General features: G+C 35.5%; 1 protein-coding gene across 1 annotated transcript in view; it reads left to right on the top strand.

Moving 5' to 3' along the window:
* Nucleotides 1-18,112, top strand: part of MED13 (mediator complex subunit 13) — a 104,790-nt gene that overhangs the window by 49,369 nt on the left and 37,309 nt on the right. The window contains exons 9-11 of the mRNA XM_037070072.1: nt 1,550-2,233; nt 16,336-16,549; nt 17,491-17,572. Of these exons, the coding sequence (XP_036925967.1) occupies nt 1,550-2,233; nt 16,336-16,549; nt 17,491-17,572 (980 nt within the window). The remainder of the gene's footprint in view (nt 1-1,549; nt 2,234-16,335; nt 16,550-17,490; nt 17,573-18,112) is intronic.

Raw genomic sequence — 18,112 nt, 5'->3', positions numbered from 1 at the left:
ACCAATATGTGTTGCCTGTCACACGTCCACCTCCAGGGACCTGTCCCGAAACCCAGGCCTGTGCCCCGACCTGGAATCGAACCAGCAACCCCTTGGTTCACAGGCCAGCACCCAATCCACTGAGCCCTGTCAGCCAGGGCTCATTTTTATTCTTTGGATGCTAAACCTTACAATTTTGGATGAATCCCATTTGGTCATGATATATATTGTCCTTTTACATAGTACTGCATTGTTAATATTTTCTTAATGATTTACATCTGTGTTCTTGAGGGATATTGTTCTGTGACTTCCTATTCTCATAATGTCTTTGCTTTTGGTATCATGGCAATAGTGGGTTTCTCCTATTATCTTTTGACATAACTGCACTTTTCTTTGATAACTTTTTAGGCCTCCCTTGGCACCCTCCTCTCATGCACAATAAGATGTCCCAGGCTCTGTACAAAATGGTGTCTCAGCAGCACATTCCCTTCATAGAGAAGGTTCTTCAAAAAAGTACTTTAAATAATCCCTTCTGGTTATCTCTGTTATAACAAAATCATTGTAAAATAAAATTTAAAAGAAAGCTAAAAAGATCTAATGAGGCTCTGGCTGGTGTAGCTCAGTGGATTGAGCACTGGCCTGCAAACCAAACAACCATGGTTCGATTCTCAGTCAGGGCACATGCCTGGGTTCCAGGCCAGTTCCCAGTGGGGGACTCACGAGAGGCAACCATACATTGATGTTTCTCTCCCTCTCTCTTCCCCTTCCTCTCTAACGATAAATAAAATCTTTTAAAAACTATTAAATTATTATTTTTTAAAAAGATCTAATGAATACTGAATGCTTCAACTCTATATTCCTTGACATTTTTTCTAGTTTTTTCATTTAAAAACATTTTTATATAAATCAATGTTTGCTGAGTTTGGAAATCTCAATGTGCATAGTATTTTTACTGCATTGAAAGAAATCTGAAACTCTGAACAAAATTATTTGATACTTTAGTGGATAGTTTTGTTTTTCAGTTTAGAATTGCTTCACATTATGGAAAAAAAATTCTTTAAGAATTTTCTCTTTTGTTTCTAGTCAGCTGATTCTTTGTGCAGTGGTAAGCCTTGGAAGAAGGAAAATAGGTTTAGTATAAGGCCTATCAGTCAGTCAGTTTCAGCACTATCTAGACTGTTGTAATTTCAGTTCAGTCAGATAGGTTTTCTGGCCAGTTACTGTGTGTAGAATTGTAGATGATGACTGAGCTCAGCTAAACCATTGATTTATAAGTACTGACTGAAATATCAGGTGTATTGATAAATGAATGAATTTCAGGACTTTTTTTATACTTTTGTATCTTAAAATAACTAGAATCTCATTTCAGTATTTATTCAGATACTAAGATATTTAGATTAATCTTCATGCTTCTTGTTTTAGGTCACTGAACAAAGTATTTTTTCATGTAAATTCATATCATTCTACTGTAGAATTGTATGTGAAAAACAAATATCTGAAATGTCTAGTGTTAATTTATATATTTGATATATTGTGATACTGTAACTAACTATTAAACTTTTCTTTTCAGGCACAAAAATATTAAACCACGAAACCCTGGACAACAAGGACAGGCATTATCTTTAAGTCAGCAACAACAGGTACTCCCCAAGCACAAGACCAATGAAAAGCAGGAAAAGAGTGAAAAACCACAGAAACGCCCCCTGACTCCTTTTCACCATCGTGTATCTATCAGCGATGATGTTGTCATGGACACAGATTCAGCCAGCCAAAGACTTGTGATATCTGCTCCAGACAGTCAAGTGAGATTTTCAAACATCCGAACTAATGATGTAGCAAAGACTCCTCAGATGCATGGCACTGAAATGTCAAATTCACCTCAGCCACCCCCACTTAGTCCTCACCCATGTGATGTGGTTGATGAAGGAGTGACTAAAACACCTTCAACCCCTCAAAGTCAACATTTTTATCAAATGCCAACACCGGATCCCTTGGTTCCTTCTAAACCAATGGAAGATAGGATAGACAGTTTATCCCAGTCTTTCCCAGCTCAATTTCAGGAAGCTGTAGAACCTACAGTATATGTTGGTACAGCAGTAAACTTGGAAGAAGATGAAGCTAATGTAGCCTGGAAGTATTACAAAGTCCCAAAGAAAAAAGATGTAGAGTTTTTACCGCCTCAACTTCCAAGTGATAAATTCAAGGATGATCCAGTTGGACCTTTTGGACAGGAAAGTGTAACATCAGTTACAGAGTATGTATTTTTTTTAATAGTCACTATTATAATCTAAGGGTGGAAAAATGAAGTTCTTAATACTAGGACTCCAGAATTGGTTTCAGGGTAGGATTTTCCATAAGAAATCCTTTAAGTATTATATTTGCATACTTTTTTTACTGTGTTCTTTCCTCAGGGAAGCTCTTTATTGTGAAATAATTTAGTCACCAAAAAGTAGAGAAAATATTAACATTTATCCAGCAACCAACCAACTTAAAGATTTAAGTTGATCCATCAGCCAACTTAAGAATATGATATACAGTTAGAATGTACTGATTTCTTTTTCCATTCTTCCTTCCACTTTCCTGAATTTGGTATTTATCATTTCTATATGTGTTCTTACAGATGTAGCTCTAGTTAATTGATATTAATTGCTCTGTAGAATTTCTTTTTTGAATATACCATCTACTCTCTTGAAGTCGGACATGTTGGTTATTTTCAGTTCACAATTACAAAGGATGTAGCAGTGAACTTTGTGTATACATTTTCCTGTATACTTGTATAAGAATTTCTCTGGGGAATACATTTTAAACTGGAATTGCTGGGCCATGGGATATTTTCATATTCGAGAGCTGTTGCCAAGTTGCTTTTTAGATTATCTAGGTTACACCCTCATCAACCAGCAGAATATAACAATGACTATTGCTCTACATTCCTTAGTACTTAGTATTATGAGACTTTTAATTAGGTTAATCTATATTCAGAATGGCATTTTATTGTCTTATAATATGTGTTGCCCAGATTTCTAATGAGTTTAAGCATTACTTCAACATGTTTATTGGGTATTTAGGACTCCTCTTCTCTGAATTGCCTGTGCCTTATATTATTTAGTCCATTTTCCCCTGACTTATTCTTTGCATATTCTGACTATTAATCTTGTGTTAGTAATATGTGCTACAGCCATATTCCTCCATTCCATGGTTTGCCTTTTTTGTCCACTTTGTATCTGATATATTTGGGGCAGAAGTAGGCTTTTTTTTTTCAGGTCTCCCTCTACTTCCTATAGCTGTTTAAATTACATTTGTAGTCTCTCCCATAAGCCTTACACATTTTTATCTGTACATTTTTCTAGAAGGTGAAAAACAACTCACAAAACATTGTTATTTTTACTACAACTGTCTACCTGTTTATCAGTGCAAGGCCAAGTGGGTGCAAAGATTACATTCCCTTTTCAGTCTGTTGATAAAGCATTTTAAGGTCTTTTATTATGCTTAGAATTTTGAAATTGAACAAGAGAATGTGTAGGTATAGTATGATCCTTTGTTCAGCCCTTATACTGGACATTTCAGAAGGATTGGTTCAATTTGAAGTTTCTCTCTCTTTTTCTCTTGCCACTGGGAAAGTCACTTTTTCTTGGATGCTGTCTCATTTTTGGTTTTGCCACTTTCTGTGTAATCTCTATAATTCAGATGTTGAACATCATCTATATTTTCATCTCTTTTCTCTGTATTTTTTAAAATAATTTTTAAAATATTATTTATTTATTTACCTTTAGAGGGGAAGGGGAGAGGGAGAGAAACATCAGTGTATGGTTGCCTTTTGTGCGTCCCCTGCTGGGAGTTGGCCTGCAGGGAACTGGCCTGCAACCCAGGCATGCACCCTGACTGGGAATCGAACCGCGATCCTCTGGTTCGAAGGCCTGTGCTCAGTCCACTGAGCTACACCAGCCAGGGCTCTTTTCTCTGTATTTTGAGGGTATTTCTCAACTTTCTTCTAGCCCTTTTCTTGAAGTCTTAATATTTATTTCTCATGCTTTTTTCCGTAAACATTTTTTGTTAATAGTCTGGTAGTTTTTTTTCATCAGAATTACTTGCCTTATTTTGGTCTTTGTCTTCACTGTTGCTGCCATAGTTTTTACACTTATTGTTTCTCTACATTTTAGAATGAAGACATAGAGATATTGATTGGAAATTTTGTGTGTATGTATGCAGAACCTTGTTAATTGGCAGGCTTTCCTTACTCATTCAGTAAATATTTTAGTGTCTACTATGTATCAGTTCCAGACACTTTGCACTATAATGATGGGGTAGAGGATGTTTTGGAGGGGCGGCCTTGTAGTACCTAAAATTCTAGACTGAAGAGGATGACAGATCTTGGGTCTTTACCAGGTAGTTTATTCATTTTTCTTAAAAGAGGAACCTTTCCTGTTCCTCCATTTGCAGCTCTTATTTTTTTCTTTTCTGGACTTACAGAGATATAAGTCCATATTTTCTCTAGTTTTCTAAGCAGTTTGGCTCTCCTCTTGTTTATGTAGTCTGCCTATAGCCTCCTCTTGTATACACTCTAGGCCGTGAACTTTCTCTGCTGTGTTCCATTGATTTTGAGCTTCCCTGAGACTAAGTAATATGTCTGCTTCATTTATAGGCTCTCTCTCATTTGTCCCTGCTGTTAGAGATTTACTTTCTTTGTTGTTGTTAATTTTTATTTATTGATTTTTAGAGAGAGGCAGGAAGGAAGGGAAGCAGAGAAATATCAGTTTGTTGTTCAACCTCTTCATGCATTCATTGGTTGCATGTGCCCTGAACAGAGACGGAACCCACAACCTGGCATATCAGGGCAACATTTCAACCAACTGAGCCACCTGGCCAGGACAAAATTTGCTTTCTTTTTAAAGTCCTTCATTATTGTTTCAGTAGGCAAACCTGTGTGCTTTGTCTAGCACTTTGTGGTTTTGTGTTCTTTTTGTTTGTTTTGTTTTAAAATTATATTTTATTTATTATTCTATTACAGTTGTCCTGATTTTTCCCCCTTTGCCCTCCTCCACCCAGGACCTCCTACTGCCCCAGGCTATCCCTCCACCATTGTTCATGTCCATGGGTCATGTGTATATATTCTTTGGCTACTCCTTTTCCTATACTGTGCTGTACATCCCCATGGCTGTTCTGTAACTAGGTGTTTGTACTTCTTAATCCCTTCACCTCTTCACCTATTCTCCAGTGCCCCCCCCGCCCCCCCGCCCCCTGCCAATCTGTCAACCTTCTGATAACTAACTACTCTCACTTTTAAGTGTCTCTCTTTGTTTTAACCTTTGGCCTTTTAACAATGATGAGTCTTGGAGTGGGCCTCTTTGTGCTTCCTAGACTTGTATGTCTATTTCCTTCACCAAATTAGGGAAGTTTTCTTTCACTGTTTTTTCAGATAGAGTTCCAGTTTCTTGCTCTTTGTTTTCTTCTGGCACCCCTTTGCTTCCTTATGTTCTAAATCATTGATTTGATTCTCAGCTTCAGCCATTCTACTCTTGTTTCCCTGTAAATTGTTCTTTGTTTCGATTAGTGCAGGGGTGTCAAACTCATTTTCACTGGGGCCATATCAGCCTCGCTGTTGCCTTTGAAGGGCCAAGTGTAATTTTAGGGCTGGGTAAATGTAACCTACCACATTTTTAGGACTGTAAGACGCACTGGACCATAAGATGCACCTAGGTTTTAGAGGAGGAAAATAGGGGGAAATTTTTTGAAGCAAAAAATGTGGTAAAATATTTAATAACCTGTGACCCTGCTCTACTGCACCCCCCCCCACCCCCCCGGAGCCAGGTAAGCTACATTCAGACTATAAGACACACCACCAATTTTCTCCCAAATTGGGAGGGAGTGCATCCTATAGTCTGAAAAATACAGTACTCCTTAACAGTTAAGCAAGAGCTTGGCACTGCTGCTGGATAGAAACAAGGTGCTGCTGGGCCAGATAAGACAAAGTGGAAGGCTGGATTCAGCCCCACAGGCCTTATGTTTGTCACCTATGAAACAGTGTATCCTTTCTTTCTGACTGGATTCTTTTCATGCTGCTGAGGTCCTCACTAAGTTCCTTGAATTTCCTTACAAATACTGTTTTGAACTCTGCATCTGATAGATTGCCTATCTCCATTTCATTTAGCTCTTTTTCTGAAGTTTTTATCTGTTCTTTCATTTGGGCTGTGTTTTTTTGTCTCACTTTGTTTGGCAGCCTTCCTGTGTTTGTTTTTTTGTATTAGGTAGAGCTGCTATGACTCTGTGTTTTGGTAGCGTGGCCTAATGTAGTAGGTGTCCTTTAGGGTCCAGTGGCATAGCCTCCTCTGTCACCCAAGCTGGGTACTGGAGATGCACCCTTTTTGTGGGCTGAGTATATCCTCCTCTTGTAGTTGAGCCTTAGTTGCTCTTGGCAGATCAATGAGTCGGATCTGCCCAGACCAGTCAGCAGCAACGACTGGCTGTGACCATTGACCACCAACCTCCACCCTCTGTGGAGTATCAGCTGTGCAGGGACAGGGTGGTGCTGCTCTGACTTGATCTGTAGCTGTGCACTGGGCACATTGGTCCTGAGCTTTCCCAGGTGGTGCAGGCCAAAGTCAGCCCCCACTTGTGTTTTACCTGGGGCATCCTGCCTGAGCTATAAAGCAGTCTGAGGTGGCTGCTACTTGTGCTGGGCTTGGAGATTCCCAGGTGAAGCCAAGCTGTGACTAATGTGGCTGCCTTTAGGGCTCACTAAAGCCAGCTGTTGTTTGTTTGATAGGATTTAGGAACCAAGACCAGCCATTCTTATGCAAAAGCAACTTTGGTGGGCCCTTAAGTTGGATGGGGTAAAGCCTCTGTGGATCTCCGAGGTGGGTCACACATTGTTAGCCAGGTTGATGGAGTCTCAGATACGGCACCAGCTTATCGGCTCTGTGAGGGGAGGGCTCAGCAAAATGACAATGACCTCTGCTTGCCCAAATACCAGACACTTCAGTCTCTCCCTGCATACCACTGGTGCCCTTCAAGCTGCCACCCTGGTGCTGGAGCTCAGAGGGAGTGAGTAGGGTCTGAGTCTGAGTAGGTGAGTCCATGAGTAGGTTCTTTAAGAGGAATTTCTTGGGGCTCCAGAAGTTTCTTCCACCAATCCCCCCCCCCCTTTGTTTTTGCAGCCAGAAGTTGTGAGGACTTATCTTCCTGCAAATGGAATCCTGGGCTGGGGGTCCCAGTGTGAGTCTGGGACTCCTTGCCCCTGAGATATCCATCCTGAATATTTGTCCACGTGGGTGTGGGGCCAGCCCACTCCATGTCTGTGCCCCTCCTACCAGTCTGAACATACGTGTTTCTTCAATTCTGTAGTTATTAGACTTCTATTCAACTCAATTTCTGATGTTCCTGAGTTTTGGTTTTATATTTTAGTTATAATTAAGTCATGTATGTCTATGTCACCGTGTTGTCCAGAAGCCTGTTTATGGTTTTTTTTCCATTTAGTACTCTGAATCTAAATGTTTTCTAGTATGATCTTTTTTAAATTAGAATTAATCTAGATTTGAAATTAAGGGACTTCCAGATATTCTTATGATTATGCAAGATAGCTTACTTAGTTTTACTAGTTATTCAACATGTCTCATGAAAGCAAATGATGTTTTGGAAACAAGTCTGAAAAGATCTCAATTATCTGTGCTGAATGAATATAAAAGTCTAAGCTAGCCTCAGCTCCAGTCTGAAACTAAGGTTGGTGTACTTGTTTTTGTACTTCTCTATATTTATTTTCTATTCAGCACTCAGAGTGATTATTGTAAGTTAAATATTGTTACTCGTTTGCTGCTTAAAAACCTTCAGTAGTTTCCCTTTATTTTTTAAATTTTTATTTTTTTAGAAACTTTGTTACATCATTTTTTGGCATTTCTTAGATAAATATCTTTTGACTTTTCTGCCTAATTAACTTTCCTTATTTTCAATTACAGTTTTTCCCATCCCCCCCTTCTCCTCCCTGCTCTGCCCACCTCCCTTTAAACTTAAAATAAAATCCAAACTCTTTTATATGTAAGATTCTACGGCCTCCTGCCTAGCTAGTTCTTCACTTTTATTTACTACTCTCCTGTTTGCTTCCTGATTTAGCCATACCAGCTTTCTTGCCATTCCTTTAAAAAGCCAAGTTCTTTTCCTATGGCCTTTAGAATTGCATTACAGGTGGGAGAAACAACTTACACCTTATGTAATTGCTCAAAACTTACCTTCTCAGGAGGTATTTCCTTGACCAATGTGTCTAAACTGTGACCTCTCTTCACTCTCCAAATCACTGCCTATCCTGTATACTGCTTTCATTTTTCTCCCTTTATGTATCATTATCTGAAATTGTATTTTCTAACGGTCTTTTCCCTATTAGAATGTAAGCTCTATGAGGGCTAGGACTCTGGTTTACCACTGTGTTCCTCCAGCATAAACAAACACATAGACATATACCCTAGAACAATCTTAGGCACATGGTAGACAGCACATGTTTGGGTGAATGAGATGACAGTATGGCTGTCAATTAATTTATGATTTTAAAACTTGTTTTAGGTTATATTTTATTATTTAGTATATATTAAAATGTAGTAACATGAATATTTTCAGTTTTAAGAACTTTAAGAGTGGGGGCATATTATATTCATAAGATCCAAGAATTCTAGCCATAACCTTAAATAAGTGTAGTGGCTACTTGTGTGCATGAGCATCTCCAAGTGAAATGAAGATCTCTGAGAAGTTAATACAACTTAACCTTAGAATCTGTTTTAAAATCATTTGACATTTTTTCACTGACTAAGAATGAGAAGCGTAATACAGAAAAGTAGCATGCACAGTAGAATGGTGCTGGGTCATGATTATATAAATTAAAGAAATAACATGCTTTTACTTGTTCCTAGTCACCATTTTTTATGCCTCATAAAAAGAAAAGATTGAATAAAAGGATTTTTTAATTCTATGTGTCATGTGAGTATTGCTTTGGTTATGCTACTAAAAATGTGTTTTATGTCACAGTTCACATTTAGATAGAATCCTTGTTTCTGTACTATAGTAGTTGATTAGAATATGGTAAATACCACAAAAAATCAACCATCAGAAGCTTAGTTGCTATATGAACTTAGAAACATTTATGTTATATAATGTTCTATACTTGGTAGGTTAAAAATTTATTGATTTTTTGTTTTAATTATAATTCTGTCCCTTTCCTAGAGTTATTCTATGGCAGTAGTTCTTAGCTGGGACAATTGCTTATTGCCATCCACTCACACCCCCCAGGTGACATTTGGTAATGTCTGGAGTTATTTTTGGTTGTCAAAACTGGGGCTATGCTATGGGCATAGGTAGAGGTCAGGGATATTGCTAAGTATTCTACTGTGTACAACAGTCACCCCCAACAAAGAATTATCCAGCCCAACTGTTATAGTATTGAGTGCTTTAATGTCATGGGTAACTTATAACAGAAGTTTGAACTATAGAATAAGGTATTAAATTAGATAGGCAGAAATATACTTACTGATGAGTTTCACTAGGGAAGTCCCTGATACTATTTTGGTCAGTCCATTTCATTTCTCCCCACAAACCACAGTAAAATACTTGGCATATGGGGTTCAATGTTTGTATTATGCTAAAACAAAAGTTATTTTTCCCTATGGTTAAAAAGATCTTGTTGGAATAACTTAGTAATTCAGATGCCTGTTAATGTATTACTTGAGGATGGATTTCATGATGAAGCATCTCCTTATGGATATGACAAAGCCATTTGACAAAGTTAGATGATGTCCATTGTCATAAAAATCTGTGAATTACGATTATGCTGTCTTGATAGCATTTAAGCAATCTTAAATTCTTTATAGAAGCATTCTGTAAATGTAGTAGGATCACTTTTGTAGTCATAGAGTAATTCATTCAGAAGCCTAGCTTGCTTTATATAAATTTTGAATTCATACTACCCAGTCATTGTAAATTTCTGTTTTTTCATATTTTAATTCTGAAAGTGTATTTAAACAGCAGTTAATTTTAATGAAGTTAGAAGGCTGTTGTAACTCCTACATTCTTTTTTCTTGGGAAGTTTATCTTTCCTTTTAAATTTATATTCCTCAAAGATAAACTTTATCAGTTTGAATAAAACTGAAATTTCTCTAATGTGCAAAATGCTATAAAGGACTATTGGGGTATAAAATAAATTTGCTCCTGGTGTTAAGTAAAATGGTAGCCTAATGGAAAATAGCATTAAACTATCTGATAGAAATACATGTAAAATATGGTAATGATGCGAACAATACAGTGGGAGTAGGGAAGAATGTAATTCCATTTATAGAGATCCAGAAGCGTTATGTAGTTTGGTGTGGATAGACTGTAGGGTGCTGTGTAGTAGTTTGGTGTATCTTGATGAAAAATGGGACCTGGAGCTATAAAGTAGAATGGGAAAATATTTGTTTATAAGCTTATATGTTATCCTTAAGTTGATAGGGGGCACTGTTAACAAGGTTTTTGAGATAGATGAAATAATAGGTTTTAGAAAATATGGATTTTAGAAATATTAACCAAGTAGTAGTATTCAAAGATTGTTTGAAATGAAAGGATGTATATGTATGAAAGGAGATCAGTTTTGACATCTGTTTGAATAGCTCAGAAATAAGGTGGTACATGACTTACACTACAGGAAATTAGAGATGTATGGAATTTACAGATGTTGTAGAGTAGACTAAAGAATTTTACAGCTAGTTAAATAGTAAAAATAAGGGAGTAGCAAGAGAGTTAAGGACAAGTATTTTTATTTCATGAGAGGGAAAATAAGGAAGAACAATTTTGAACCCTTCTAGTACTCATTTTTCCCACTTTTAGACTAAATCTTAAACTTAGTTTTCATGAAAATTTTTTTAAATAGAAGTATACCTTTAAGTAACTATTGATGGATCTTATGAAAGTAAAGTATTTTAAGTAAGGAATGTCTGGCCATTATTCCTTAAGTAAGGAATAATGACATATTCAATTAAAAAAGCAAAGGGCACTGGCTGGTGTGGCTTAGTGGATTGAGTGCTGGCCTGCTAACTGGAAGATTGCTAGTTTGATTCCCAGTCAGGGCACATGCCTGGGTTGTGGGCCAGGTCCCCAGTTGTGGGCATACAAGAGGCAACCTATGGATATATGTATCACACATTGATATTTCTATCCCTCTCTTTCTCTCTCCCTTCCTCTCTCTAAAAATAAACAAATAGAATCTTTGCAGGAAAAAAAAGTAAAGGAAATCTATATAGGCTAAATTATAGGAAGATCTCTGGTTAAATTATAACATTTAGGAACAAGGTATATTCATGTGTGTATACACACGCACATATATGGTAGTATATGCATAGTTTTTCCCCACCTCTAATTAGGTAGTACAAACAGTTCATTGTTATAGTAAAGGAGAGGGATTGGGAAATTTAAACAGTCCAGCTATGCCTTTGTGTACTATATGACTTTTAACAACGTGCATGAATTGGGTTGGCCAGAAAGTCTTTTTAGTTTTTTCTCTATAAAATAAAAGACATGTTTTTCATTTTCACCAGTAACTTACTAATTTGGATATTTTGAGTATGTCAGCTATCCCTGACTATTGGCTTTTCATGGATAGAGGCCAGGGTGCTGCTAAATATCTTCCAATGTGTAAGACAGTCCCACAACAAAGAATTATTTGTCCAAAATGTTAATAATACTAAGAAACTTTGGAAACCACTTTTGACATGTTCAGTCATTCACTGCACCTTCTCCATACACTGAACAAATCTTTTCTTGCGTTTCAGTTGCATTTGTACCGTTCTTCAAATAATAAAGCGTAATATGCCAAAAATGTTGTATATTTGCTTCCAACATGAAAATAGCTGCACAAAAGCTTATCAATTTTGATAAAATTTTTTAAATGCACAGTGATATGACAGCTGTCGCAATACAAACTAACAAAATTGTTTTGAAGTGAAAGACAACTAAGCACTACTAGAGCCATCGTACAGGAAAAAACCTAATGGACTTTTTTTGCCAACCCAGTACATTGTGAAACTTTAAATTTAGTTTGAAGTGTCTGCTTAGAGAGATTCATCACACAATTGTAATCATGTATCTGAAACTTAGGAGAGAAAACTATTAAAAACCCAGTTACATTAGATACAGAATGCAAAGAGGTACAAGAATAAATCAGTAGACAAAAACATAGTTTATTATAGTTGGCTTTTACAGGTGTGTGCCTTCTAAGAAGATGCTGGGAGAGAATTTTAGATATTTATTTAAGTAAAAACTCAATTTCATCTGGTATAAATAAATGAAGTTTTTCAGTGATTGCTATTAAATGGTAGCACTTGGCTTCCATAATATAGACAGATAGATGAAAGAAAGCAATACTCTTAATTTTTCTATTTAGTTTTAGATGGTGATTGGTGCTCAGCTAGTGTACTGACTTAGAGAATTTATCATTTCTAAGCACCTCCCTTATTTTAAGATGTTCATGTGTAGCAGTTGATGCCCCAGATTTTCAGTAGCTACTTTAAAGCAAAATCCTTTTCTAATTTGTTAGAATTTAGTTGAGTGAGAGAGATGGGGGTGGAGCATAGCATATTCTACACACTGTATTTACATGTCTGTGGCAAATATCTTCTTTTATTTTTCAAATATTTTCTTTTTGTTTCTAATTATTTTATTTTAGTTTCTTTATTAGTTAATGATAGCATCTATTCCAGATTAGTGTTTAAGACCTTATGAGTTTTAAAGGTAGCAAAGTTTTGGCTAAGAGAAACATTGCAGTTGATTTTTTAATTTGTTTTTTCAAAAGTTAAGCACTAGTTTTAGTTGAATTTGTGATGGCTTAAAATATTCTGATTCAGAGGAAACCTTTCTAAACCCTGAGCAAAGAAAGAATGTACTCGAGCATTGTTCTTACCATGTCTTGTTCAGTAGTAAGGCTCCATCAGAATATCTAAACCATAATGTTCATCAATAGAGCTAGCTCCTGTGTTGTAGTAATGGTATGTCAGATTTGTATTGTATATATATAGTTACAGAATGCATTATTTCGTTGGTAAAAGATAGTTCTAATTGTTTTATAGAAGGTGATGATGAAATAAACTTGTTTTGATTTACTGTATTCTAAGTCTTTTAATTAAGTCTTCCTAATTTGATATCTTATTTTAATGTAATAAGCTTTATTTTTGACAGCTTGACTCAGTTTAAGGATTGACTCTGAATATTGGAGATGGTACTAGAAAAGGTACCACTAAAAAAAAAAATAGAGGACTTTTGATATTTTAAAATTTTATTTGCTCCTAAACATTTTCTTCTATAATTGTCAACCCTAAAATATTGTCATATTTTGTCCAGAAGAATTTTTATTAAATAAAGCAAAAAAAACCCCACTGCTTTATGCCATGTTAAATTCTCTACAAGTACATTTCAGTAATACACTGTTGTTATAGTAAAGGAGAGAGATAAAATTAATGAATAATATAAAAGTAATTTCAGTTTGCTTTGGACTTTGCCAAGCTTCCTGTTCATGGCTATATCTAATCCTCTTCCAGTGTGTCTGTATTCAGCTTTATATATGATTGAAACTATCTCTGTAGTTTTATTATATGTGAAAGTTTCTTTTAGAAAAGGGAAGGTGGTGTTCCCATTCACACAAGTATGTGATGTGTATATTATATAATTGGATAGTGCTGAAACAGTAATTTGATCTTTTAATCTGCCATCTCTTGTAAAATCACAATTTTTACATCTATTTTTATCAGTTTTAAATACAGAAGGATGTGGAATATATATAATTTATTTTTGAATTTCTTGTGATTTGATACTTTTGATATTACTGACTACATTTAAATTCTTTGCATATCCCAGTATCTGTAGAACCATTCAATAAAATAAGAAAACATCTTTTAGGTATTGTATTTGGTTTACTCATTTTTAATAGAGCCCCGTGCAGTAGGATTGATTCTGTTAATGTTACTGCCCACTAATTTAACAACTACCCAAGTAAACAGTGTAGCAGTTTTTGATGCTTCTGCCAGAGGACAACTTATTATGAAAAACACAGTGTTTTCACCTCTATAAAGAATAGTAGTGTCTTTCAGGTTGCTGGTTGTGAGGAGTGTTCTTAACACTTGAAACCTTTCCAGTCCTAACTCTGCCACTATGTGACTTTCGCAAACCATTTCTGTCTACATCATTTCCACATCAAAGTCAGAGAGCATAACTTCCATTTCCTGTGATATAAGGTTATTTTAAGTATTAAGTATATACATATCAAAGTAGACAGAAATACTATCTTGAAAAGATTTATGTTAGTATCTGATAGATGATTGAGCAAACATTTTTTTATGGCCTAACATGGTGAGGTACAAAGCTACTCTTAAGAAATAAGTATTCATTTGTGGAACAGAACTATTCTAACAATTATCAAACCTATCTCCCATGACAGTTATGTTAGCACGATGTTGCCATGGTAGACAGTTTCTGTAGGCTCAGGGTTAGGGGTGTAGGAAATCTGGGGCACATTGGGAGTAACAGTGACATATTTGATAACACGCTTAGAAAATAATCAGTTATTTGATGGCTGCTGTTTCAACCTCAAGTTTATAGGCTATAGAGTATTTCTAGTGCTGGGCATTGGGAAATCTAATAATTCATGTCATTCAAAGAATTTACAAGCTAGAAAATACCTTCATTGCTCCCAAATTTTACCTCTTATAATTTGTCTTAATACTCAGGACAGGTAAGCAGTGGCAGCAATATCACTTTCTGACAAATAAAGATGGTTTATTTCAAAGTACAAGATACTGTGTTTTAGAGTTATTAATGCAAATATAACATCTCAATCCTGTATGTCTTCTAGATTTCATGTATTCATTTAGCACATATTTGTTGAGCACCTATTATGTGCCAGGCACTGTTCTACACATTTGGGATAATTCAGTGAATGAAGACAAGATCCCTGGCATATTCTAGTGAGAGCTGACAGTCAACTATAAACATAAGTAAATTATACACTATTGAAAGATGAGTGAGATAGAAGGGAAAATGAGCAGGTTAAAGGAGAATCAGTGTTGAGGCAGTTGGGCCTATTATGATTTTAAGTAAGGTCTCATAGATAAGGTGATATTTCAACAAAGACTTAAATGAAGTGAGGGAGTTGGCCTGGTAGATATTTGGAGGAAGCATGTTCCAAGCAAAGGGAATAGCCAGGAGTGTGTCTGGTGTGTTTGAGGAACATCAGGGAACCCCTTGTAAGCAGAATGAGTGAGAGAGGGAGAACAATAGTAGAAGATGAAGTTAGGAAAAGAGGGGAAAGACTTTGGTATAGGATTTTATGAGGACTTTGGTTTTTACTCAGAGTAAAATAGTCTTTGTAGGATTTTTAAGCATGGTTGCCACTGTTATGGCAGCATGGGAATCAGCTTTGCAAGCCATAGAAAGCATGAATTGAGGGGTCTAAAAGTTTTTTAACAAACAAAAATTGTATCATTCTATGTTCACACTCACTGAGTACCCTACCCCTCAGAGATATAAAAGTCCTGATGCGTTCCAGGGTTCTATGGTGCAGATCAGCTTGTTGTCCCTCTCTTAAGCCTTAGAGTCTAGCTTTCCATTGTCATTTTCTACTAGTTATCATCTTTCTAGCTTCACTGTTGTCTCCCTTGTTCTGTCATCTTTTGTCATTTTATTGGTTATTTTAGGAGAATACAGATAAACTTTTATCAATTTCTATGTGGAACCAGAAGACTAACATAAAACTGACTTTTCCAATGCCATTAGGAAAAAACGTCGAGTACGTGCAACCGAAACTTCATTTACCATTTTGGAAAACATCTTGCCATAATTAACAATCTAATAATGTTATTTTCATGCGATACAAATTGGGCCTTTAAAACTTTTTTTAACTTAAAAATATATCTATGGCAATAGGAAAAAGACATTTTTATTGCATAAATGTATAAATGTTCGAATTGTATCAAAGTAGTCTTGTCTCACTACATAACTCACATTTTTTAAGTTCCTGTCCTGGAGCAGGTTAAATTTAAGACTTTCTTTAAGTGGATGGATTTGGTCAAGTTATTGTGCTTGAGGACTAGGGAACTGAGTAGGTTATAAAAGACAATGTATTTTGGTGAAAAGAAAATAAGGATAGACTTCAGTTTTAGCTGTTTCTTTATTGCTAAATTTGAGACATCAGTAGATCATATAACCTTTCTATGCCTCAGTTTCTTCATTTATAAAATGAAGGATTATGGGTTAGATCAGCTCTGAATAATTATAAGAATACTTTAGGATAGTGAAATTGTTATGGAAATTTTTTGTTCTTTTATGGAGAATACATATAATTAATTTTCTAATTTTTTTATGCAGGTTAATGGCACAGTGTAAGAAACCTTTAAAAGTTTCTGATGAATTAGTGCAGCGATATCAAATTAAGAATCAGTGTCTTTCAGCAATAGCATCTGATGCAGAAAAAGAACCTAAAATTGATCCATATGCATTTGTTGAAGGAGATGAGGAATTTCTTTTTCCTGATAAGAAAGATAGACAAAATAGTGAGAGAGAAGCTGGGAAGAAACAAAAGGTAAGAGAAATCAAAGGACATCAAAAAGTCTCTGATGATTTGGGGCACTGCACGTAGTACCACACTTCCTGTTTTTTTTTCTTTTAAAGTAGAACAGACTCGCCATTTTAACTTAGAAATACATTTTTTAAACATAGGTAAATCAGGCACACTGTATAAAATTTAAGAGCTGGTATGGACTTAATTATAGCTGGTATCTCATAATGAAAAAATCTTTTTTGTTTGCTGTTAAAGTTTTTGGATAGAGAAAGAGTACATTAACTTTTCTTATTAAAATCAGGACATTTAGGTAGACAAACTATTTTGATACTGAGTTAAAGTATACTGTAAGTGAATTACCAGGTGTTTTCAAAAATATAATGCCACCGAGTTTATAAAATACATGATACCTTTTAATACGTGAGCCAAGAACTTACAGTAAAATATTATATTAATAAAGTGTGGGACATAGAATTAGTTATTTGATTAAAATATTAAATATCAGATATTTGAAGATTTTTAAACACAAGATAATTACTGTATTTGTCTTTTGCCTTAAATACAAAATATGGAAACCGAAAGCTGTAAAACTGTGGAAAGTATCCAGTAATATGTTTAATGTAAAGAATTTGTCCTGAAATTTTGTCCTTATCTAAGTATAAAAACAAATAGCTGAGAAGGCTGTAGCTACTGTAAAAAGAACATGGACTTTGGAATTTGACAGATTTAGATTGAAATCCCAATTCCCACTACATATCAGCCACAATACCTGGGTTACCTTTAGAACTGTTTTTTGTCTGTAAGGTGAGCATACTGAATTATCATAGAGGTTAGTTGTGAGAATTGGTGGTAATGTCTGTAGAACACATAGCAGAATGCTTGAAACATAGTTACTCAGAGGTTTATGGATTTTGTTATTGGTAAATTATATATTTCAGCCTAATATGTAATATTGTTTCCAGGTAGAAGATGGCTCATCTAGTGTAACAGTGTTATCACATGAAGAAGATGCTATGTCATTATTTAGTCCCTCTGTCAAGCAAGGTAAAACTTTTATTTTCTACTCAAGATACTGCATTCATTCCAGGATTGTTACTACAGACTCCAGTTGACCCTTGAAGAGTGTGGGGGTTGGGGTGCTGACACTCCTGCACAGTTGAAAATCTGCCTGTCACTTGACTCCCCAAAAGCTTAGCTAGTAATAGCCTACTGTTGACTGGAAGCCTTATTGATAACATAAACAGTTGAATAATATATACTGAATATGTTATATGTATTTTATACTTTATTCTTACAATATAGTAAGGTAGAGAAAAGAAAATGTTAAGAAAACGATGAGAGAAAATAAATTTATGGAACTGTACTGTATTGATACCGTATTTCTTACATTGTCTTTTACAAGATGAAATATCTGTCAGTACCTGCATTGATATCATCTTATACAATACAAAACATTGTAGGTATTAGGCATATCACTAACACTAGATATCAAGAATGAAAAGATAATGTGAAAAGAAATTGGTAACTATGCATTGATAATGAAGAAGCAGCAATATAATTACTTTATGGGAGCCTTGTATAATG

The sequence above is a fragment of the Sturnira hondurensis genome, unplaced genomic scaffold (assembly GCF_014824575.4).
Source record: "Sturnira hondurensis isolate 20B ecotype Veracruz unplaced genomic scaffold, ASM1482457v3 Scaffold0018728, whole genome shotgun sequence".
NCBI lineage: Eukaryota > Metazoa > Chordata > Mammalia > Chiroptera > Phyllostomidae > Sturnira > Sturnira hondurensis.
Note: the sequence above shows the minus strand (reverse complement) of the source record. Positions and strands in the feature narration are given on the sequence as shown.